Raw genomic sequence first — 25,767 nt, 5'->3', positions numbered from 1 at the left:
TACGAGCCAGGCCCGCATTCCAAAACAGCAATAAAATAGAAAATACACGCACACAGACACGCATCCAGATTGTATGCACAAATATGATTGTACCCACAAATATGAATGTATCCGCCATTGTAGTTCAAGTTGCATTTATGTATTCTTAGTGTAGAAGTTTAGAAATGACTGTAGTGAGTTCATTTTCATGTTAAGCGATAGTATTAGAGTATAAAGTGTATCTTCCTTAAATGCTGTTGGTCACCTGTCAAGTTTGGACTTTTTGTGAAGCTCTTGGTCCGCCTTATTCACCAATGCATGTCACAGTTCTGTAAAATGCATTGTTCTATTTTTAATGGTACTATAAAGAAAGCATACTCCGATTTGATACCTCATAAATTATGCAAATTGAGCCACAAGACAAAGGAAAGCTGAACCCACCAAAATTGCAACGCTATTATTGGCGGACGTTATCAAGAAGGCGTTCTGGTCTGTTGTCTTTAAAACACCATGACACGCGTCTCTTTGTTGCCGTCAAGCTTTTGACACTCTCCATTACCTAGGAGACGGACTCTCTTCTTTATTTTCCGGTTATATTACTCTTCAGTTTAAACCTAGTTTGAAAAACCCGCCGAAGAACAACCTCCTGAAGAAGGACCAATTACCAAACTGAGCGTTCTGAAACTCTAAACCACAACAACGAACCGATATGCAAGTATTAACTTCTTTAAGATTTTATATACTGAGTTTCCTTGCTGGCTCTCAAAGGTTTAACTGTTGGTTGTAATTTGCCATTCTTTGATCACCTCTCTTTTTTTGTTTATTTAGCCGTATAACCTTTGTATTATTATTTTTACATATTAAATACATTATACCCATGCTTTTTGTTCTTTTGCTCAATTCATAAAACCCAGGTCACTTTAGCGTTTTTGATCTAGCAGAATTGCTTTACGCTTTGATGCTATAATAGGAATTTATTCTCGTGGTCAGAGGATAACATTCCCTTTTATAATAGTCTGTGGAAAACTTAACAGTTTGCTGGACAAACTGGGGTAGTTTCTCTAAAACAACTATTAAACTAGAACTGACCATATATGTAATTAATTATGATTCGTTGTAATTGATTCATATCTATGTATCTAATTCCCTCTTGGGTCGACATATGTATCATAATTAATCATAAAGCTTTATGATTTATTATATTCAAATTTCACCCATAAATTGATTAAATATCTGTAAAATCGCTAAACGTGCAAAAACTATCACAACAGGGCCGACAAGGTAAAGGTAAGGGCCCAAACTGCCGCAAAGTCGGACGATTTTCATCATGTTTGATTACATGAGTTTCTGTGAGATCTTGTGTCTTTTGACTTGCCACTGTGAAATTATTACAATCGGCAGGTGTGTGGTCTTGCGGTCTGGGCAAATCATCTTGTGTGTGCGTTTGGAGGATTATAATGTAAAAAAAGTTTTAACTGCCCTTATGTCTGTGATCTCCCACAGTTTTAAAATTGATTAAGAGTTGAAAATCGTCTACTGTATCCCAGGTCTAACAAAGCAAAATTCAAGGATTTGACAGATTTTGTTGGTGAGAACACATGTGGAAAACAGAAGCAAACACAGAAATGTCAAGAGTTGGAAAGGGGAAGTGTGAATGCCTAAGATTGGGAAGTCTGGTTGTCACGCAGCCTCTGTGAAAATGTGTGAACAGCAGAGGTGTAAAGAGTACCTAAAAACCATACTTGAGTAAAAGTACAGATACTTTGCATTGAAAATGACTCCACTAGAAGTTACAAGTAACCAATTCCAATACGACTTAAGTACTGTTAAAATCAGATACTTTTACTCAAGTATTTTACTCGTGCTAAATGTAGGCTTAGAAATGCACTAGTCCTGAGAGACTGCCAGTGAAAATAAGAAAAAATTGGTTTGTAAGATGAGAAATCAAGTTTATTTTCTAAAATCAAAATAAAACTGAACACCTCAATATTGCAATAAATCAAGGTCGACACAACCTTTTACACGTCTACAAACTCTCAAGTCTCAGTTAAGCTCAAGTTGCCATAAGTAAACCAATATCCATCAAAATGGTCTTGTCAATATAGCGAATAAATAAAACAATGTTAAGTAAAATTAAATAGTCAAAGTGTACATGCTGGTTTGAGCCTCATCACCAGCTGCAATCAATTCCTCATCTAATAAATCAAAGACCTGCGATCAGCAACTACCTGCTAATGCACTCACATTCACGTAAATTAGCCTTGTTGACAAGTTTTGGGGGAGTAAAGGCAAAACGTACAAGATATAGTACCTTCAATGCACTTAGATGGTGATGTCACTTCTTTATATATAAACTGCTGCAGAAAAAGTTAGCTGCCATGAAAAATATAATTTATAATTGCATTACTCATCACAAATGTAAAAAGTGCATTTACTTGCTCAAAACTGCAGTTGCCAATATCTTTGATACTCAGTACAACTACGAAGTAACCAAAAAGATACTTAAGTACAGTAACTAATTACATTTACTCAAATACTTTACACCTCTGGTGAACATATATCTGTTGGGCGGCTGCATCTGCAAAGGACCACAGTGATCTGGTGCTTTTGGGAAACCTGTCTCCATGGTGACAGTCTTTCATCCTGACCCCAGGACTGGTTCTTCCATTGCCATTCAAGACGACAAATGCTTGTTGCTTGAGGTGAGGTTTTTGCGGTAATGGCCTCTGGGTGAATTTTTCAGAGAGAAACAGCGGTTCTTAGGCGAGCCGGTCTGTCTTGATCAGACAGTATGTCTCGATAGCTTTTAATTTCTCAGAAACACTCTATATTATCATCCATTACCATTAATGAGGATTATACTTGTAATGCACAGTTAGCTGAAGATTGCAGAAAAAAATTACATACGCTACTATTGTCGGAACTAGCTAGTTATGGTGTTTCAAAACTTAGTGAGCTGCTGTGCTGTCTTCATAGGTAACTATCTTCAAATAATCGAACTTCATTAGTGATTGATTTGAAATGCGTGCCACACAAATGTGATGTTTGCTTATATTATTGCAAATTTATAGGGATAATAATTTGGTTTAGGTTACACTTTTTTTTAGGGTGATGTTGTTATAGTGTAATTACACAAATAAGTACTGAGTAATATTAATTAACTACACGTACCTACTATACGATTAAGTTTAGGGTTAGGCTTTAGTTTAGGGTTAGTTGATTGTAATTATGCATAATTTACTTGTATTACTATAGTATATAATTAGTTGCATTTAAAATTAGGTTACACTATTTTAAGATGTCCTTGTTACAGTGTAGTTATACATTTATGTACTGAGTAATATCAATTAACCACATGTCCTTACTTTAAGGTAGGGTTAGGAATAGGTTTTGGTTTAGAGCAAGTTGCTTGTAATTATGCATAATGTACTGTTATTTCTACAGTAACTATGTAATAAGGGCACTATAAAATAAAGTGTTAATGATTGTTTTATAGTAAAGAAAATAGATTAATTACTGCATAATAATAACTGCAGTATATATAATAAGTTGACATGAAAACATGAACACTTCTTGCAAGCACACATAGCAAGCAAAATAATGTCATGTCAGGGAATATAGAGTGATCGGTTAGCAATTTATTTTGACTGTCAGCAGTTTTTGCCATGTTTACAGTTGGTCTCCATCAGCAATGTGTAAATTTGCCAAACAGAGCATCATCTTCCTGTCTCTAAAGTTCACTGTTACTGTACTATACACCACAACAGTAGAATCCAGAAAATTGCAAAAGTAGATATAATTGAGTGTTTTTATATATTAATGCAAATTAAAAATAAATAAATAAATAAATAAAAATGCTGATAGCATGGCCATCTGTTATCAGTAAATTGATATTTTTCCATCCATAAAGTGTTACTAGCTAAACCTCAGAGTTCATTGATTTGATTTCACCCCTGGGATACTTTGGCAATCATTTTAATAATGCATCACCACATCAAAATAAAAAAAATACAGTGAAAACAGTAATATTGAGAAATATTATTACAATTTAAAAGAAAGTGTCACTTAGAGCCCTGTCTACATTATTTAAGTCTGGGCAGACAGCAATGATTTTAGCGCAATTAGAGATTCTAGGAAAGCTTTTCAAATGTATAGGGAAGAAATTGTACAGCAAGAAATTCAATTATAAGGTTCTTGCACATTTCAGAGCCTCTATTTTTCTTTTTCAAACGCAATAATAAAGCTTTTATCAGCCTAAAACAGCATTTTGAACAGAGAGCTTTAAACTGTCCATGTATTTCCCAAAAGCATTGCGAGCCCAAGTTGATCGCGAAGATCATTGCCAACAATGTTCTCAACGATCAACTTAGCTCACAGTGATTTTGTGAGCAGCCCAGAAAATGTAACCAGAAAATGTAATAGATTTAATCTCAAAAGATGATTTGTAGGATTGTTACGCGCCCAAGTGGTGTGGAGAGAGCTTGTTCAAATCATTAACCCTGTGTATAAGTAATAGTAAAAGCAGGGTTTTGCCACTAATGATCAAAGTTTTGTTAAGTTGTCTCCTTCTCATAAGAGTGTCTCCGCACTCATGCAGAAAAAAATGAACTCTTTAAATATATGTAAAAGCTCAACATTGGGCTTTGGCTAAAAGTCTTCGTGTGCCTGTTTCTGGAGCATTTGCAATTACGTTCTTGCTGTGGGGTGCAAAATTGAAATGCAGGAGGCCTACAGTCGACTCCATCAAATTAAAGCAGCCCACAAACTGAGTCTCACAATTCAACAGCACGATCCCCATCCGCATCTCCTTTCTCCAGCATTCCTGTCAGCATGACTGCACTGCATTTCCCAGAAGTCAGCAGGTAGCGAGACTCACAGTGGGCCGTGGCTTGGAGCGCCCAAGTCCAAACTACTGGAGCAGAATTATGCGGTGTCCACTAACACAAACTTCCAGCAGAGCTAATGGAGTGTAGGTCAGCAGGTGAGTGAGGACACAGGAACAGTGAGAAGAGAGAAGAGAGAAAAATAACAGCACAGAGATGGACACAGGAGATTCACTCTTATTCACACCTGAGCGAAGCAACAGATTAAGTAGCGGCACACAGGGCACAAAAGCCAAAGAGAGAAGACCTTTTTCTTTCTTCTTCCCACAGAAAATAAATAAATCTAAGACGACGACCGCTGGGACAGAAAGATGGAGTGATATCTGCACAAAAGGTCAGCCGCAGGAAGTGGACGTGAGCAAGAACAAGAGAAATGGAAGGCAAAGTGTCAGTGGATAATTGTCTTTTATGATGGCTATTCAGATCAAAAGCAAGTACCCCGAGACTCTGATGAGAGGAATTGGCCACCTTTGTTCCTCATTCCGGGTGGGCCGACCTGGTCATACGCCCCCCTCTAGGCTGGAAAAGGTCAGTGAGAGTGTATTTCTGTGTGTAGCAGGGCATAACTTACAGCAGGGGTAGTTTAACAGCACTATGTCGTCCAGGCCGATGTAACCCTTCTGCTCGGATGAGACTGTGGCTTCAAAAACGATCTGCAAGGAAAGATATGAAAAAGTGAGATGAAAAAAGAGAACAATGTCAAAGACATGATGTGAGGTTTATGAATTTGTAACCGGTCCAAATCAGCCTGCTATGAGCCACTCTAACAGGGAAACCTCTTGAAGCCAGGGAGCTTTTGATCCGGGTCACGGCACCAACATAACTGGTCCTACTTGTGCTGCTCCATGCAGGATTTGAACTAGCATCAACATGATTCTCAGTTTATGTGGGGTCACATTTATCGCTGCTCAGCAAAATTTCACTGGTGAAATCCAGGCATTTCAATAGGAATCTATATGAGGTGGACAAGTTCCCCATGCAGTTTTCACTCATGTTTGCAATCGCTGACAGAACAGAAAGCTGCAAAAATCCCTACACTATTGACAATGGACCTTTTTTTTGTCTGAAGAAATTTGTCTAAATTTCACTGAGCTCACGTTTACATATTTGAATTACAAAAAAAAAAACAAAAAACATTGTAACTTTTTCCTCAAAGTTGCACTATGGTAACATTTAATCACAGATATGTTTTTTTTTTATTATTATTATTATCATTATTATTATTATTATTATTATTATTATTATTATAGATACATAAAAATTAAAAATGCTTTGGTAATTTTGTAAACATAGTTACTGAAAAAAAAAAAAAAATCATATTTTAAGTTTATATCATACTATACTGTCACTGACCCACTGGTGGGATGCTTGGCGCTTTTTTTATTTATTGCCTTTTTTTTCATATCACATATTTTAGTAATCATCATCAGTTATCATTTGAAAGCTTACGAACTCAAGATTCAGCCTATCAAAACCGTTTTGAAATCAGATGTTGCGTTACCATGGAAACGGTACTTTAATTTATTTTACCGAGCTCCTCCCCTAGTGGGTTGGGTCATGTTTCATACTACAATTGTTTTTTTTTTAGCTACTTTATAGTGAAATCCTTTTCTAATTTTGACAAAACACACATCGTCGGAAAGTTCTAAGTCTCTTGGTTCCATATTTGGTGTCTTTGTGATAGAAGTGATATTTGGACATAAATTTATAGGTTTGTAACAGAAAATCAACAGAATGTTGGTGACACCCAGTGGCTATTTTTGGTACAGCACCTAAACAAAATTTCATAGGAACTTAAATTTTTGTGATATCAACTTCAAATTTGGAACACAACTTGGTTAGACATATGGCTTTTATTTGATAGCAATTTTAGAGTAAAATATATTTGATAAAATAAAAATTTTGCATAAAAATAAAAAAAAATGTTTAGTACAATATATTTGATTTACAGTAAATTTAAACTTCTTCTTTAAATTTTTCATACTTTGATATTAAAGCAATAATCTGCTGAGTGTCTTCTTTAAAACAAAGCATTCTATAATCATTTAAATTTGTATAGTGCATTTCATGTCTATTCTCAAAAATGGGGGTGACAGTTAAGGGGTTAATTTAAATTTAATTTAAATTTGTCTCATTCATTCATTCATTCATTCATTCATGTACATTGCTTTAAAAAAACCTGATCAATAACATGAGCTAATAGGTAGTGGGACTGGTATTCTAGATAAACACAGATCTGTTTTAGCATCTTATGAGCACAACAGCTGTACTATAATTACTAATAGAACATCCCTGTGATTGTTATTATACCAGATGTTCCCATATCACACTATCTCTATAATATCTTGCATTGAAGCATGTGAATGAGCAAAGTGCTTTTTCCTTTTAATTTGTTTTGCTTTTTTTCATTATACACTTGGTGTGAACAGGCCTGCATGTGTTCTTGAGTGAGTGATTGAACTGTGTCTGCTCCCAAAGGTATTTCTAACGCTGCCTCTTATGTTTCAAACAGATTCATTATTCTTTGCACTCTCAATAAACAATACAATCTTGGCTAACTCAAATACAAAATTGATCACTTACATGCAATTCTGCCTACCCACAAGGTAGCGTTTGCTCATGTAAAACGTTATGCCAGAGTTCGCTGAGCTAAAGGCATCATGATTCAGCACAACAATCTCCCTGTTTTGACCTACCGATGAATTTGACTCAAGACTTGTGCTCTGCTGAGAATACAGATCTTGCTCTCTAGTGGCCAATTACACTGCAAGTACCCCACATCACTCATCCGTTTACACAACCTTTAGCCATTCTGCTAACAAAGGGAAGACTGCCTCCCCGGCTGTTTTATTGTTGTACAGGCACAGATAGCTGATAGATGTCCTACCGCTCTGAATCAAACAACAAATGAGCTGGCGCCGCTAACAGCCAGCCAATCAAAGCTGAGCTGCAGCTAGCAAAGGGGCCTGACAGTGCACCAGGGTTTCTGTGAAAACTGTCCTTATCTCCAGAAACATATTTAGTGATGTTTGCTTAAGCAAGCAGGTTTATTACTATTGCTCATATGTGGAGTTTTGAACAAACCCATAACCCCTTTAAGTATTAAACATCAGACCATAAGAATTGCTCACAGCCCGGAAACCACTCAGACTGTGGCAATGAGGTACTGTACATGTAAGCGCCAGTCACATTTCTTTAGAGGAAATTGATTGATTGATTGATTGATTGATTGATTCTGTGCAAGACACTGAGCAGATTAGCTGCTGATTCAGGTCTGTATTGATCAGTCCTCTTTACACCTAAACCCTCTTAAGATTTGACACATAAAGTCACTGATTTACAGAGCGGAGGAGAGTCAAACTGAGTCATTTGTGGAGGGAGAGTGATAGATAGAAAGCAAAAAAATGGCCAACAGAAAAAATAAAGACCCAACTAGAGGCTAAATTAATTAAATGAACTGTTTAATTAATTGTTTTACAATCAAAATTTCTCTTACAATGGAACTCTATGGGACACACTGCACCAAAATGACGTTTACTCCCCCCATACTTGGTTGGGATAGAAAAAATCAAGAGTGGGGAGTTGGGGTGGAGGAGAGATGCTGGAACCAAGGTGAGTCAGCTCAATATATATGCCTCCTCTCATGCTGATTGGTTAGATTATCTGAACATGCTCCTCCTGAACTTTGGTAATAAAACATCATTTAATGATTCTGTGAAACCTATCTATCAAACTGTCGTGACAATTATTTTTGTATTTTTTTCTCAAATAACTTTCTTACAAAACAAATAGGGTAAACGTACCTATTAAGCTCACCAAAATCTACATTGAGACATTTTTAGTGCACAGGATATTGGTTTCAGTTCAAGAAGTTATGTTAAAATAATAATAATAATAATAAAAATCTCTCACACAATAATATTTAATTTTATTTTAATTGACAAAAGCATTTCAATTAAGATGTACAGTGGGTACGGAGAGTATTCAGACCCCCTTAAATTTTTCACTCTTTGTTATATTGCAGCCATTTGCTAAAATCATTTAAGTTCTTTTTTTTTTTCCTCATTAATGTACACACAGCACCCCATATTGACAGAAAAACACAGAATTGTTGTCATTTTTGCAGATTTATTAAAAAAGAAAAACTGAAATATCTGATCATCCTTGAGATGGTTCTACACCTTCATTTGAGTCCAGCTGTGTTTGATTATACTGATTGGACTTGATTAGGAAAGCCACACACCTGTCTAAGACCTTACAGCTCACAGTGCATGTCAGAGCAAATGAGAATCATGAGGTCAAAGGAACTGCCTGAAGAGCTCAGAGACAGAATTGTGGCAAGGCACAGATCTGGCCAAGGTTACAAAAAAATTTCTGCTGCACTTAAGGTTCCTAAGAGCACAGTGGCCTCTATAATCCTTAAATGGAAGACGTTTGGGACGACCAGAACCCTTCCTAGAGCTGGCCGTCCGGCCAAACTGAACTATTGGGGGAGAAGAGCCTTGGTGAGAGAGGTAAAGAAGAACCCAAAGATCATTGTGGCTGAGCTCCAGAGATGCAGTCGGGAGATGGGAGAAAGTTGTAGAAAGTCAACCATCACTGCAGCCCTCCACCAGTCGGGGCTTTATGGCAGAGTGGCCCGACGGAAGCCTCTCCTCAGTGCAAGACACATGAAAGCCTGCATGGTGTTTGCTAAAAAAATACCTGAAGGACTCAGATGGTGAGAAGTAAGATTCTCTGGTCTGATGAGACCAAGATAGAACTTTTTGGCCTTAATTCTAAGCGGTATGTGTGGAGAAAACCCACACTGCTCATCACCTGTCCAATACAGTCCCAACATTGAAGCATGGTGGTGGCAGCATCATGCTGTGGGGGTGTTTTTCAGCTGCAGGGACAGGACGACTGGTTGCAATCGAGGGAAAGATGAATGCGGCCAAGTACAGGGATATCCTGGATGAAAACCTTCTCCAGAGTGAACCTCAGGACTCAGACTGGGCCGAAGGTTTACCTTCCAACAAGACAATGACCCTAAGTACACAGCTAAAATAACGAAGGAGTGGCTTCACAACAACTCCATGACTGTTCTTGAATGGCTCAGCCAGAGCCCTGACTTAAACCCAATTGAGCATCTCTGGAGAGACCTAAAAATGGCTGTCCACCAACATTTACCATCCAACCTGACAGAACTGGAGAGGATATGCAAGGAGGAATGGCAGAGGATCCCCAAATCCAGGTGTAAAAAACTTGTTGCATCTTTCCCAAAAAGAGTCATGGCTGTATTAGATCAAAAGGGTGCTTCTACTAAATACTGAGCAAAGGGTCTGAATACTTAGGACCATGTGATATTTCAGTTTTTCTTTTTTAATAAATCTGCAAAAATGGCAATAATTCTGTGTTTTTCTGTCAATATGGGGTGCTGTGTGTACATTAATGAGGGGAAAAAAAAATAACTTAAATGATTTTAGCAAATGGCTGCAATATAACAAAGAGTGAAAAATTTAAGGGGGTCTGAATACTTTCCGTACCCACTGTATGTTCTGTAGCATCTGTGCTATGTTGCTAAAACTATCTTTTGGATCTAACTGTAATTATTTTCACATGCAGGTTCCAGGTTATAATATGCAAAAGTCTAAATATTAATTTCTTAATTTTGCAGTAAGAAGTTAAAACTACCCCCCCAAAAAGGCATAACCACCTTAAAAACTTAAAAACACCTTAACAATTATTATTGTGCTCAATCTTGTGCCTATTGGGTTAATCAACACATAGCATTGCAGTCAAGAGTACCTAAACCAAGACCAGAGTGTGTTGAGACCAAGACGAGACCAAGACTTTGAGGGGTTGAGACAAAGACCAAGGCAGGGTGAGACCAAGTTAAGACCAAGACCAGACCAGCATTTCTCAAATTAATCTAAAAGATCCACATTTACAGCCAATGAATGTCTTACTGCCAGAAATGTCTTATATTTAATAAATAAATCAATTAGAATAATAAGACATTATATAGAGCTGTTACCAAACAAATGAAATCCTTAACAAAATTCATCTTTGCACTGCAGAGGTGGCACAGAAGTTGCATCTGAATCACTACAAATACAACTGCATAAATATTGCTGAATTTTTTTTTTTTTTTTTTTTTTTTTTTTTTAATACAATATGTTGGAAAAATAAAATGATAATTTTAAATATATAAAAATAAAACCACCAGTAGGTGGCGGCAAATCACTTAATGAGTGAGTCAGAATCATTTATTCAACTGATTCCTTCTAAGCAGCTGATTCATTCAGTAATGAAACGCCGATGTGTGTTGCTTGAAAACGTACAACAGGTTTGTTGTGGATTTGTTTGGAATTATTGAAAAAACTGTTTAAAATTGTGTCTAAAATGTAATTCACTTAATATTAACTTATATATATATATATATATATATATATATATATATTAATCTTTTGGTCACCTCAGCTTAGAAGGAGAAAGATAGTGGCTTGGGCCATTGTGCATGTCCCTGATTTAGTACAGTATGTCTGTAAAATGCTTGCACAAAACATTAGAAGAAACAGAAGGGCTGGTAGCATTGTTAATATTTGATAAAGGCTGCTTGTCATCTCCAGCACCAACAGCACTGGCAGCAGCACAATACACATCAGAAAGAGGAAGGTGGATTTTTAAATCTGCAGCTCATAGTAACTGTCAACTATTTATCTCATTGCTATTATTTCCCATATTCAACCCACCAAATGTCTTGAGCATCAACATGATAGAGATCAAAATACTGCAGGCAGGAAACAATTGCTTGTTGGCATACAAGCGGAAGCGTCTCATTTACACCAGTGGGATGCTGTTGCATACCACGTACGGATCCATTTTATCAGGGCAAGCTCAGGAGCGGAAACACAAATAACAGAAAAAGTCTTTTTCATATCTTACAAAAGCCTTGGAAAACCAAGGAATGTTGACAATGCGTTTCACGTCTAGCACAAACCCCTGGAGAATCTCCAAGAGCACTCATGCATCTTAACATGAATTGGACCCCACGCGCTAAACCCTGTCAAACCCAAACCGAAAAAAAAAAAAGAAGAAAAAAAAAACCTCTCAAGAAAGATTCACTTCAGAGTGGTTAATATTTGGAGGGATGTTATTTGCCTATCTGTTACCAATCAAATTAAAACATACTGTTTGTGTATTACTGACTCAAATTTGAAGGGGATGAGGGTTCAATCTGTCTTAATGATTGGCTGCATCAATTAGCAAAGCATGTTAAAAATGTGTCAAGTTTCTTGGCTCATTGAGCTGGATCATGAACAGGAAGCTTTTGAAAGGGACACACTAACAAACATACTGTATGCGGTATGTGTGCAGGCAGAAAGACTGTGCCCCACAGCGGACTCCATCCAAGGCACAGTTGTTGAGCTTATATTAGGCGTATATGGGAAACCATGATTTGAATGAACATTTGATTTGATTTATCTGTGCAGCTGTGCTCTCAAGACACAGGAACATAATGCAATACAAATGAGGTACCAAATAAACAATTAAACTCTACTAATCAGCTAGAAACATGGTTGCACTTGGCACTTAAAATGATGGAAGATAGAATGATGAAGACAAGTGAGAGCCAAGAAAAGACCGGTGGGAATGGGACAGGGATGGGACAGTCATGTAAAAGGAGTTAAGAGGAAAGAAGATAAATGATCATCTACTGGGCAAGTGTTTGGACAAGAGTCAAAGTCATTCCTAAGCTTATTACAACAGCTTGCAACAGCCAGATTGCAAACCCACTGAATATTCACAACTGTTTCTTTATTTTTTTATATATTCTATTCTCTGTTGTTCTCTTCTTTGTCTTTCCTTCTGTTGTTCTCATTAATTTATATTTGTCCAAGCCAAAAACACCCCCTCGTCATATGATGCGCATGTGTTGTTTGTTTAGTTCTATAGCTGGTGTAAGTCAACAGAATTTTTCATATCACAATTCCATGCAAAAACACTTATAATAATTACGAATTTTAATATTACAATTTAACAGAACTGTTTGTAAGGGATAATCCATGGTTAGCTGTGCATTAAACGATTTTAATATAAAATATGAAAATATAATAATTGTGTTACCACATAAAAAACAAAACAATATCTACAAATAATCATCAATTATTAGATGTGTCCGAAAAGGAGCGGGATGAAGCAAAAGCTTGTTATTTACCCTCCCCTTATACAACCATTTAAAATTCCAATATATATTAAAAATAATTTTCTATATATACTATATCTTCATAGCACAATAACAAATAAACCTTTTTTTTGTTAAACTCAAACCAAATTTTACCTTTTATTCCAAACGACCCATCACCTTTTAGTCTTAATACAATCAATCTTTTCTAATTAAAGTTCCAATTAATTACTGAGAGAGAGAGAGAGAGAGAGAGAGAGAGAGAGAGAGAGAGAGAGAGAGAGAGAGAGAGACGTGTATATTGTCTGTATCTGTTCTCTCTACTAATAATGAATATGAGAGTTTAATTACTTCAAAAACAGTGATGTTACCCTCTTATTGCTAAAAAAATATAATGTAGCGATTCAGTAGCAAAGCAATTTGGGTAACGCTTTAGATTACAGCTCAGAAAGTACTGCGTAATTAAAATGAATGTACAGTGTAACTTTCGGTAATTAACTATAAAGTACATATGTGTAGGTATAAGGGAACAATTTTGGGAAATAAAGGGTTAACAACCAGGAAAATTAACAAATTGTTTATACTGCAAGTATTTTAGATCTTATTCTACTATTATGATAGGCATCAATCTTTTGGGAGCAATTTAGAGAGAACATGCACTGCATAGCTTTTTGTAATAATAGTGTACCAACACATAAAGACTTTTTTAAAATTATGGGGTACATATCAGTACATTTATACACTAATGTTTTGATAGCAAAAGTGTACTGATTAAGTTTGGGCTACCATGTTTCAAGGCAAGTAAAACTAAAACTAAAACTATCACCTATATATATATATATATATATATATATATATATATATATATATATATATATATATATATATATATATATATGAAGACTTCAGATGCAAAAGCCTCTAAGTGCCATCTGAAATTTTCTTCTAAAATGAGCATTTTTATCAAGCTCATATGTTTATGTTCAGTTATTTCACTTTAATGGCAATGAAAAGGACGTATTAATTGCCATTAAAGTGAAATTACTGAACCTAAACATATGAGCTTGATAAAAATGCTCATTTTAGAAGAAAAGTTCAGATGGTACTTAGAGGCTTTTGCATCTGAAGTCTTCATATATAGTCTTCATATATACCATCTTCATATATACCATCTTCATATATACCGTAGGTGGTGCTTGTTACCCTCTTGTTCTATGAAGTTACAAGGTAAATGTGACATTGTGGACTGCAAATTTAAGAAGCTGTGTGTTGCCCTCTTGTTTCATGTAGCCTAGTTACAGGTTAAGTACAATAAAAATACATACACAATCTGATATCATTGACTCTCAAAACTGATTTACAGCACTTTTTATTCATTTCTTCATTTTTTTTAAATTAAATTTTCATTTCAGATACTAAAGTCCTGACAGAAAGTAGAATGTTTTGCCCCTTTATTTGTTTCTCTTGCTTCTTCTTCCTCCTCATTCCTCTTTTTCATTCTTTCCACTGATGAATCTTAAAGGGCACCTATTATGCCCATTTTTACAAGATGTAATTTAAGTCTCTGGTGTCCCCAGAATGTGTGTGTGAGATTTCAGCTTGAAATAAATGTGCCTTAAAGGGGTCATATCATGAAAATCTGACTTTTCCCATGTTTAAGTGCTATAATCAGGTCTCTGGTGCATCTACCAGCACAGAAAATGTGAAAAAGGACAACCCAGTAACTTTGTTTTGGTAAGCCTTTCTCTGCAAGCATGAGACAAATCGAGCCGTTCTGATTCTGCTCCACTTGTGACATAGGAAGGGGATCTTATTATAATATTACCGCCCGCTCCACGGCACCGCCATTGTTTTCGCAAGCAACAAGTAACATTGGTCCTGGAGTGCAGCAGCAGCTGTCCCGCCGTTTAGCTACAACCCTGATCAAACACACTTGAATGTCTTCAGGATTACTAAAGCTACGTGAAGGAAGGTGAGTTGTGTCAGAGCAAAACTCTGCAGGACAGCAGCACTCAAGAACACCCTTCCCTGAGCTGCTGATATGACTCAGCTATGTAAACATTATCAGTGATCTGTTAATGGCTAGCAAACATAACAGGAGTCTCCATAAACTCCTGGCATCTGAGCCACTAAGGACACAGTGGTGTCATTTTATTTATGGAGGGAATGTGGCTAGATAAATTCATATAGCAGTATGTGTAAGTCATTAACACTAGAATGGTTCACACGATCATCAGTAAAACACAGGATTTGCACAGAAATTGATTCTCAAAGATGAATCGATACAAACTGATCCAATTTCATTTATATTTATTTTGTGATGTTTGCAAATTGTCTTTCTGAATGTGTTTAGTTAGCACATTGCTAATGTACTGTTAAATGTGACTAAAGTTACCATTGTTTCCACAATGTCCAGAGCCATTTCGTTATTTTCATTTTTAACCCAAAAACATGTGTAGTCTGTATAATTCATAAACGGATCTTCATTCTTATTGAGTCTCTCCAACAGTGTGTAGCTTTAGCCACGTTAGCCGTAGATCATGCTAACAAAATCATTCAGAACAAGCAAATATAGCAAACATAACAAAATTATTTCATGCATTCTGACTTATTTACACTGTTGAAGAGTTGGATTCTCATGCTAAACATGGCCAAAGTTTCAAAACACGAGTTGGACGTATGATGGAGTATTTTTGTGCCAAATGACTACTTCCATTTTCAGTAGGCTACAGGTTTCAGAGGGTTCTTTTCAAGTGAGTCCTGTATGATGTCAAAAGAAAGCGGAATTCCTTGTATAGACACTTCTCCCTGATAAGCGTGCACACACACACACACATCACCTACAGCAAGAGCAAGAGCACGCCCATCACAATGAATATCAGTCAATTTTATTACGGTTACTTTTCTTAAATATGACATCCTTGATGAAGTATTCAGCATTCAAATGCGACCTCCGAACGACGAAGCCTCCAAAATGAGACACAGCTCCTGTCACCAAAGGAGCGTGTTTTTGGTTGTGAGGGAAAGATTACCTTTTTCAGCTTCCCAAAGAACCCAGCGTTAAGGGAACAGTGGATGAAGTTTGTTTTTCCGGGGCAGCAACGGAGTTGTGCTATATGTTTGTTTGTTCCCGGGATTTCGGTAATGAATACTTTGTAAACAAGTCCCAGTTCAGCGCTGGATTTGCATGTCGCGGGTGGTGAGTAGGGCTGCATCAGATGTCTGTGTTTTGTTGGCAATCGGCACACAAGTGCATAAAATGTAAACAACATGAACGCTTTTGTTCCCTTTATATTTATAATGATGTCGCAGCTAGCAGACATCGCAGAAGCTGCGCTCGTGACTCTTTAGCTCTGCCCACAGCACTGACGGCAGATACACCTCCAGGAGCTCGGCATTTTCCGGAAAGGCTCAGTTTAGCGTATCTATCTTTTATAAATATGACAAAACTAAAGAATTTTCGTAGATATGAAGGATGCATTGTTACTCTATATGTACTCAAGATTAACATGAGATTGGCAGAAACTGTGTGTGATACAGAGGTTGCGTTAGACTTTAACATTGTCCGTCATTTTGACGGACAGGGTCGTAAAAATTCCATCATAATCTATTACTACCCGTCATTTTAATTTTCATATTTTAATTATAATCACACATTTAATTGCTTTTATTTTTGTTCACAAATAAAAGCAATTAAATGTGTTATTATAACATTTGAACAAAAATAAAAGCAATTAAATGTGTTATTATAATTAAAATATGAAAATTAAAATGACGGGTAATTCACACGTGAAATTTCTCTGTAACGTTACTGTTGTATAGGCTACATGTTGGTAGCCATTAAAGAAAACGTAGTTTCATGTTTATGTTTAAATAGTCCTATGTTATATTTTAAATTCATCTATTTGATTATGAAAAGTTAACAGCATGAGTAAGATGCATCATGAGATGCGCAGTATATCCGGAGACATGGAGAGGGTCAGACATGATTTTAAACACTTCATTAAGTTTTATTTTGTAGAAAGCCTTTCTTTAAAGTGAATTTCGTTTTGTAAAAATTGTATCTTAATTTTAATCAATGTTTCATTAACCAATTGCCTGGATGTAATAAATAAGAAGCAAATATAGCAGACAATATAATCATGACATGGAGGCGCGGGCGCGATCACTGGCGCGTGAACTGGAACCGTCAGCTAAATGAACCGAAACTTAAGCCGGGGACACACCTAACGATTGTAAGGCCGATTATGAGTGTAATTTGATACTTACAACTGATCATGTCCAATCGCGCCGAGTCAGAGCCAGTTGCGTTCAGTCGGTGTTTACAGTTGGTGCTTAAAATCGTGCAGTGTGCTGCGTCTAACGATTCTAGTCTTAGAATTTTTAGAAACAGTCATTGCCAGTCCTCCTCACAAAGATTCTTCTCAAATTTGATAATTCCCACTTCTGAAGTAGTGATTACGAGCAAATCGCATTCAAGTTTCGAAAGGAAAGTCATTTTTACAATAGCGCTGAGAGCACGTGAAGGCAGCATAATATTTGCGACCGATGACGTCTCTGTTTCCTTGGAGACTGTGTCAGGCGATTGTAAACAAGCGGCGAAATGGCGTCAAAAAACGTTTGCAACATAAATACACATTGGACAACCGGTATGGAAGAAAAACTGGTTGAACTCTGGCAAGAGTACGAATACAACATATCTTCGAAGGAATAACGTACCATAATAGAAGTGATAAGGAAAGAAGCTGGGCTGCTATTGCGGAAGCTTTGAACGTATCAGGTACAGGACCGGATTATCCATAGACGGGATTGGGCGAGTGTCCTGGGGCACCAGCCAATAGGGGGGCAACAAGTGATAAAGATAATGACTAACGTTAGACTTTTTTTTATCATGTTTTGTATATATATTATTTATCTGGAAAGATACGGATACAAAATTAACAGTTAATGATACAATATATACAGAGAGAATATAAAGAGCCCTGCCCCTTTGATCGCGAAAGTGAAAGTGCCATTTGAGGTCGCATTGTGGTAGTATAATTTACTTCTGTGGTAATTTAATGGTCTGTACAGTGCCGTTTCAAGTCGAACAAGCTTCATTGAGGATCGCAGCTTATCGTTGCTTAACAACGGCGACACCACCGGAGTGCAAGCTCTAAAAATAGATTAATTTACCAAAGTTTACTCACCTCAAATTCTCTCTGTTGAAAACAAAGTGCTCGTTTTCCTCTTTTTTTTTTTTGTTATTTTCCGCACAAATATAGCTGCAGATGAAGAGCGCCAGCTGTTTGTTTACATCCATTTTCAAGATCCCGCGCACAGTGTGTTGCTTAGCAGCGGTCTCAATCGTAAACGTTTGTGTTCTTCTCCGACTGTCAACGATTAAAATCGGCTCCAGTTGAAGGAAACAATCGGTATGTGTGTTCTGTTCAGTCTTAGAATGTTTCAGCTAATTGTTAGGTGTGTCCCCGGCTTTAGCGGATGCTTGCCTCACAGACATGAGAAATATATCTATAGAAAGCTTTAAATACCTACTTTAACGAAAACGAATTAATTCAAAACGAAAAGAAATGGGCTACTCTGATTATGTAGACTAAACCGAATGAAGTGCATTCTCTCTCTAGCGCATCCACAAGGAGATGATGAGAGTCAATATCAACTTCATCTTTGCAGCCGACATTGATTCAGAAGACATTACTTTATTAATAAACAATTAAAATGTCTACTCACTGTTTTGCGCATTCATGAGACCAATATCGATTCGTAAACCATATAGTCGATCTCTTGGTAGGCTATATGCTGTTTTCAGTTGATGATTAAACAGTGCGCCTCCCATCCAATAAATCGCAATAGAGAATGAGAATTACGTCACAATGTTTATTTATTGGTGTTTTTTTTTATCAGAAAATATGAGAAAATATTATGCATATTTTAAAAAAATAACCCAATAAACATTAAAAGCAACACAAAGCGTTAAGCTTTGTGTTGCTTTTGATTTGGAACAAAAGTCTCAGATTTCAAATTCTGTCCATTTCATTAAGAAATTCAAGCAATAAATACCGTTTTGGCGCTCTTTAATGTGGCGTGATAGAGAGTTGTAGCTTCTGGGTACTCGCCTGTGCGTTATCAGTATCAAACGTATAGCAAAAGATTCGTGCCAGTTTAATTTTTGTTCTGGATCCAGTGCTCTGCTGCTACATTGGAGCGCACTCGCCACCAACTGGACAGGGGTGGGAATTACAGTTACAATTTACAGTAGATCACCCTGAGTGTAATCTGTCACCGTGACGGACGGCCTTCAGATTTTTCCGTCATTGATAAAAAAATTCCATCAACGACGGAAAATTTTCGGTTAACGCGACCTCTGGTGTGATACCAAAAAAACGGCTTGATTTTGCCCAAATCGGCCAAATCTGACAACCTATAATAAATTATCTGTGGGGTATTTTGAGCTGAAACTTCACAGACACATTCTGGGGACACCAGAGAATTATAATACGTCTTGTCAAAAGGGGCATGGTAGCCCAAACTTAATCAGTGCACTTTTGCTATCAAAAAAATACTGTATAAATGCACTTATATGTACCCCATAATTAAAAAAAAAAAAAAAAAAAAAAAAAAAAAAGCATTTATGTATTGGTATACTATTATTACAAAAAGCTATTCAGTCTATGTTCTCACAAATTTTTTCCCAAATGTAAGATTTTTGCCTATTATAATAGTAGAATAAGTACCCCTTCTAAAATACTTACAGTATAAATAATTTGTTAATTTTCCTGGTTGTAATAATGCTGAAAGTTTTCTGTGATGGGTAGGTTTAGGGGATAGAATATACAGTTTGTAGAATATAAAAGTAATTATGTCTATGGAAAGTCCCCATAAAACATGAAAACCCAATGTGTGTGTGTGTGTGTGTGTGTGTGTGTCTGTCTGTTATAAAGTAAGATTCAGCTACCAAGGTTACATACTTTAAATGCGACCTTGAAATAATAACATGAAAATTTAACAAAACTTTCCATTCCAGGTGGCCCTTGAAGCCATATTTCCACGGTCGTAGTCTTGTCTTGGTCTTGGATATGGGTGGAATCTGATTTTTCTCCTCACACCAAATGAAAGTAGTGGAAACAAATTCCACTGGACCTGGTTGTGTGGTGATAAATCAACATTCAATTCTATTCTAACCTTTTGAAACAATGAAAGTCCCACAAGAAAAGGAATCTTGTCTGACCTTTCCTGAACACTTCGGTTGTCTGTCCAGACCTGTCTTCTGTTTGCACCACATGTTCTCCCTGCATAATGACTAGTCTCTTGGTGCACAATAAATCCACCATCAATAGATCAGGTGTGGATATTGGAAATCAATTGTATACAGGATGAAAAAAGGGGGCACAGGACAGTTCCCTGGGGTATTAAAAATAAAATTAATAATAATAATAATAATAACAATTACAGTCATTTAGTGTGTAATTTTAATCACAAACTGAATTCACTATAATTCCAAGTGTTTAGCTCTCTTTTGAGGGAACTTTTACACTGTATATCAGCTGCTGTACACACACAATGGCCGATGCAGTACGATGACGTCACAAGGTGTGCCCCAGCTTATAAGAAGGGTGCCTGAGAACATGTCATAAATATACTATTTTATAAAATATATAAGAACATAATTAAGTGCATACTTTTCTGTCATGCATTTGGCAAAAAGGTTTTGAAATCTAAGACAAGTGCAACTCTGGCGTCACAGGTGTATGTTTCATACTTCTTGTTAGTACGGTGTGCATTTTAGGACATTCTCCAACCTCAGTCATACAACGAAAAGGCGTCATGCCTCAGACTAAAAGGATTCATTCACTGGACAAAACAGCATCGCACCTTAGACTGAAAGGCTTCAGGTCTCAGGAAAAACGATGTCAGGTGTCAGGTCTCGTACAATTAGGCATCGGACTAAACAGCCTCAGACCAAAAGGCATCAGACGAAACTGATTTATTTTGTAAATTTGTATAATTCGCTAGTTTTATTTGCATGTATAAAAAGTTAGCTGAACAACACATTGCAACTAGCTTGCATTGCAAACTATCATGAACACTTATGAAAATTAACCATGGTTTTATTATAGTAAAAGTGTGGTAACTATGGTCGGATTGATACTATTTGTATAACAACAGTTTTACTACAAATACCATAAACTATAGTGTAGCAAAACCATGGTTCATTTGTGGTTACCATGGTTAACTACAATAACCATGTTTTTTTTTATTTTATTTGTAGTAAAATCATGGTTAGTAGTAAAATCATAGTTAATATTCATAAGGGAAGTAAAATAATCTTTCGAGCTGTTAGACTGCATTGTTATAAGCACAGGTGTTTTGAGTACAGAGGTTACCGAGGAAATGGCTTTATTTCTGCTGTACCAGCACCACCTACTGTTAGAGAGTCAATTACATTTTAATTCAGATAATTGCTGTTTTTCTGCATGTTCTTTTCTGTACAGAACCTGACCAGTGTAATAGTTTAATTAAAGCTGTAAGAATAAAACATCAGCTAGCCTATACCTTACCTTTGCCATTCAGCCCAACCGTGGAAAAGCGGATTTTATGAGCAGTGCAGTGGTGTAATGGCAATTTACATTAAAATCTTTCATTACAGATTCCATTTCCAAACAAACCAAACATATAGATGACCCCTTGAACTTGATAAAAAGATAATCCATTTACCATCTTGACTGGAAAAAACAATTTTTATTGTCAAATTTTCCTTTATTTTTGCTCATTTTAGTAAACTTTCACATTAGCTTGCACATACTACACTGTAATTAATTGATTGGCTGGAAATAGTGACCTCTCATTGTTTGATTTAGTATTAACATCATAATCATGAACAAAATCTTTCCATTGCTTTCTATTCAAATATTTTAAAATTGATCATCCGAGAGGTCCAGCGGGCTGTATTTAAAGACATTGTGGTCTAGGGTTACATATGTATGGCCAGTGTATGGCATGTTTGGACACGTGCCTCAGACACTGGGTTTTGCGAGGGCACGTCCCACAGCTGACACAGTGTCTCATTCCCTTTCTCAGGGAACCGGGGTTTCATATGCAACCCCAGGCGTTTTCAAGTATGGTGTCATATTAACAGATTTCTTTGTGATTTTTGACATTCTCTCTGCTTGCTTAGCTGTTTTTTTTTTTTTTTTTTTTTTTTTTTTTTTTTGAGGCATGCTGTATTGTGAATACAGACATGACTAAATGGTGTTGTTAGTCAAGTGGATTATTCACAATATGCCTACAGCATGCCTTGAGTACCTTACTGCTTATAAAACGGTTATAAAACGGCTACCACACAATACAATTAATAAAGTCGAAAATATGTGTATTAGTATATTACTTTTTTGTAGTAAAATCATTAGATTCCATTTCCATCCTTACACCAGAAAAATAGTCCCTGACAGTGACAGTAAACTGTAGTTCTTTATTTGCACAAGAGTTAAAGGATTAGTCCACTTTTAAATACACTTTTCCTGATAAATTTACTCACCCCCATGTCATCCAAGATGTTCATGTCTTTCTTTCGTCAGTCGAAAAGAAATGAAGGTTTTTGAGGAAAACATTCCAGGATTATTCTCCTTACAGTGGATTTCAATGGCTACCAACAGGTTGAAGGTCAAGCGGAAGGTGAAGCGGAAAGTACGTTCAAGGCAATATTTTGTTTATAAAGCATAAACGGTTGTATTTTTTTCGAAAATGACCGATCAATTCGCTAGATAAGACCCTTATTACTCATCTGGTATCGTTTAAAGCCCTTGAAGCTGCACTGAAACTGTAATTTTGACATTCAATCTGTTGGTAGCCATTGAAATCCACTGTAAGGAGAAAAATCCTGGAATGTTTTCCTCAAAAACCTTCATTTCTTTTCGACTGACGAAAGAAAGACATGAACATCTTGGATGACATGGGGGTGAGTAAATTTATCAGGAAAAGTGTATTTAAAAGTGGACTAATCCTTTAATTAGCAGACTAATAACCGGTAAAACTTGAAAATAAGGTACTGCTAAGCTTTTGGTGAACTATAGTCTCAGTCGCCTTCCTCCTCACACATCTATCAGAAGTCATATCGCTCTGGGGGGAGCATGACTTATTAAAGTTTGAAAACCTTCACATTAAAGCAAAGCATCAACACAGCCAGCTTTGCTAAGCCTGATGTCTATAGAGCCCTTAGTTTGCAAGTAACTGCTCAAATTGGTTTCACAAATGTGTCGTATCAGCCTCACAGGGAGAACTCTACAGCAGTCTTGGGTGACAGCAAGTGCTGGAGCCAAATGATCCAGATCCTTTGTGTTTTCCCAGGTAGGATTAGGAGGAGGGGGAAATGATATTCTTAATACAAGCTGCCGCCCCGTGGGCCTGACTGCTGATCTCATCTCTACAGACCTGCTTGGGTACTAACGCAGCACTCATGTGCCCTCTCATTCCTTCATTCTATCTTTCATTCATTTCTTTTCCTCTCTCTATCCTCTGCTGTCACCCAAAGGGAGTAGCCTATACGCGAGTAGATTTAATCTATGTGAGCCGGGTGAAGATGCACGAAAGGTTTCCAGTGACCCCTGAGCCATAACTGAGAGAGATAGAGAGCGGGAGAGGAACAAACAAGTCAAACGGACACAGATTACAGAATGAAAGGATGGAGGAAAGAGAGGGTGAAAAATGAATGTACACCACCAGTAAAGATTGGGATAATTACTCACCAAGTCTGCATTTGTTTAATCAAAAATACAGTAAAATATTTAAAGGTGCCCTAGAATTAAAAATTGAATTTACCGTGGCATAGTTAAATAACAAGAGTTCAGTACATGGAAATGACATACAGTGAGTCTCAAACTCCATTGTTTCCTCCTTCTTATATAAATCTCATTTGTTTAAAAGACCTCTGAAGAACAGGTGAATCTCAACATAACACCGACTGTTACGTAACAGTCGGGATCATTAATATGTACGCCCCCAATATTTGCATATGCCAGCTCATGTTCAAAAGCATTACACAAGGGCAGCCAGTATTAATGTCTGGATCTGTGCACAGCTGAATCATCAGACTAGGTAAGCAAGCAAGGACAATAGCGAAAAATGGCAGATGGAGCAATAATAACTGACATGATCCATAATAACATGATATTTTTAGTGATATTTGTAAACTGTCTTTCTAAATGTTTCGTTAGCATGTTGCTAATGTACTGTTAAATGTGGTTAAAGTTACCATTGTTTCTTACTGTATACATGGAGACAAGAGCTGTCATTATTTTCAATATTAAACACTTGCAGTCTGTGTAATTCATAAACACAACTTCATTCTTTATAAATCTCTCCAACAGTGTAGCATTAGCCGTTAGCCACGGAGCACCATAAAACTCATTCAGAATCAAATGTAAACATCCAAATAAATACAATACTCACATAATCCGATGTATGCATGCAGCATGCATGACGAACACTTTGTAAAGATCCATTTTGAGGGTTATATTAGCTGTGTGAACTTTGTTTATGCAGTGATAGAGTCGAGAGCTAGGGAGGGGGGCGGAGAGCACGAGCAATTAAAGGGGCCGCAGCCTGAATCGGCGCATTTCTAATTATGCCCCAAAATAGGCAGTTAAAAAAAAATGAATGAAAAAAAAATCTATGTGGTATTTTGAGCTGAAACTTCACAGACACATTCAGGGGACACCTTAGACTTATATTACATCTTGTAAAAAAAAGTTCAATGGCACCTTTAATATTATGACAAATTATAACAATTTAAAAGGACTGTTGTCTGTTTTACAGATTTTCACAATTGCTAAGACACTAAACCCCATTCTCAAAGGCCAAACCCATTGGTCAAAAAAGTCACTCTTTCTGTAGTTAGACACCATTTGCAAATCTCATGCACTCTTTTTGCAAAACTCTAAACATTCTCACTCACTAAAACACATTTTGCACTGTGACAAAACAGTAAACACAAGTGGCAAAAGTTTAACAAATACAACACAGTTGTCATCGTTTACACGCAATGGCTCAAAATTGTTCACGCTTGTTTCTAATGATTTGATCAAACCAACTGTACAATATAAGCCTGTTCAGAGTACACATGTGCACTGAATGTTGATACCAAGAATGGATGGAAACAATCTGAGAGGGAGAAGAGGATGAGTTTGTGTAGGAGGTGGTGGACAAGGAGGAAGAGGATGAGGACGAGAAAGAGCGATGTGTGGAGTGTTGTCAAGGCTGGATCTAGCACACCAGAGGTTTTTTTTTTTTTTTTTTTTTACTTTGCTTGGCAGAAACACATTGCCTGTGATGTGGACAAAGTCCTCTGGACTCAACATCAAGACATGATGCTGAGGCAGAATGAATCTCTCATTGACTCAGATTTTGCAGTTGCACAACTTTTTTTTTTGAGTGTACTGTAACATGCTTTTCATTTAGAGTTTTCTTTGACCTTTTGACATTTTTTTTTTTTTTTTTTTTTCTGTAACGTCATGCTCTGGATACTGTGCTATCTATTTTTCAAGTTGTGTCTAATAAATTATCTGTAGTGTTTATATAATTACTGGCTGTGTGTATGATCTGGAAGCATTGTTTGATTTTGAGTACAGGTAAAATGGATTTGAGTTGATTGATTTTGCCAGAAGAGTTTTGTGAATGTAGTTTAAAGATTTGGTTTTGTGTTTAATGTTGTGAGAAATGGGTGAAGTTTTCATAAAAATGTGT

At 36.7% G+C, this 25,767-nt stretch overlaps 1 protein-coding gene across 10 annotated transcripts in view; it reads right to left on the bottom strand.

Moving 5' to 3' along the window:
- Positions 1-25,767, bottom strand: part of ptprua (protein tyrosine phosphatase receptor type Ua) — a 322,168-nt gene that overhangs the window by 148,202 nt on the left and 148,199 nt on the right. For all 10 annotated transcript variants that reach the window (XM_048202043.1, XM_048202042.1, XM_048202034.1 and 7 more), the window contains exon 4: positions 5,434-5,515. In XM_048202043.1, coding sequence (XP_048058000.1) covers positions 5,434-5,515 — 82 coding nt within the window. The remainder of the gene's footprint in view (positions 1-5,433; positions 5,516-25,767) is intronic.

This window comes from Megalobrama amblycephala, linkage group LG9, assembly GCF_018812025.1.
Source record: "Megalobrama amblycephala isolate DHTTF-2021 linkage group LG9, ASM1881202v1, whole genome shotgun sequence".
Lineage (NCBI taxonomy): Eukaryota > Metazoa > Chordata > Actinopteri > Cypriniformes > Xenocyprididae > Megalobrama > Megalobrama amblycephala.
Note: the sequence above shows the minus strand (reverse complement) of the source record. Positions and strands in the feature narration are given on the sequence as shown.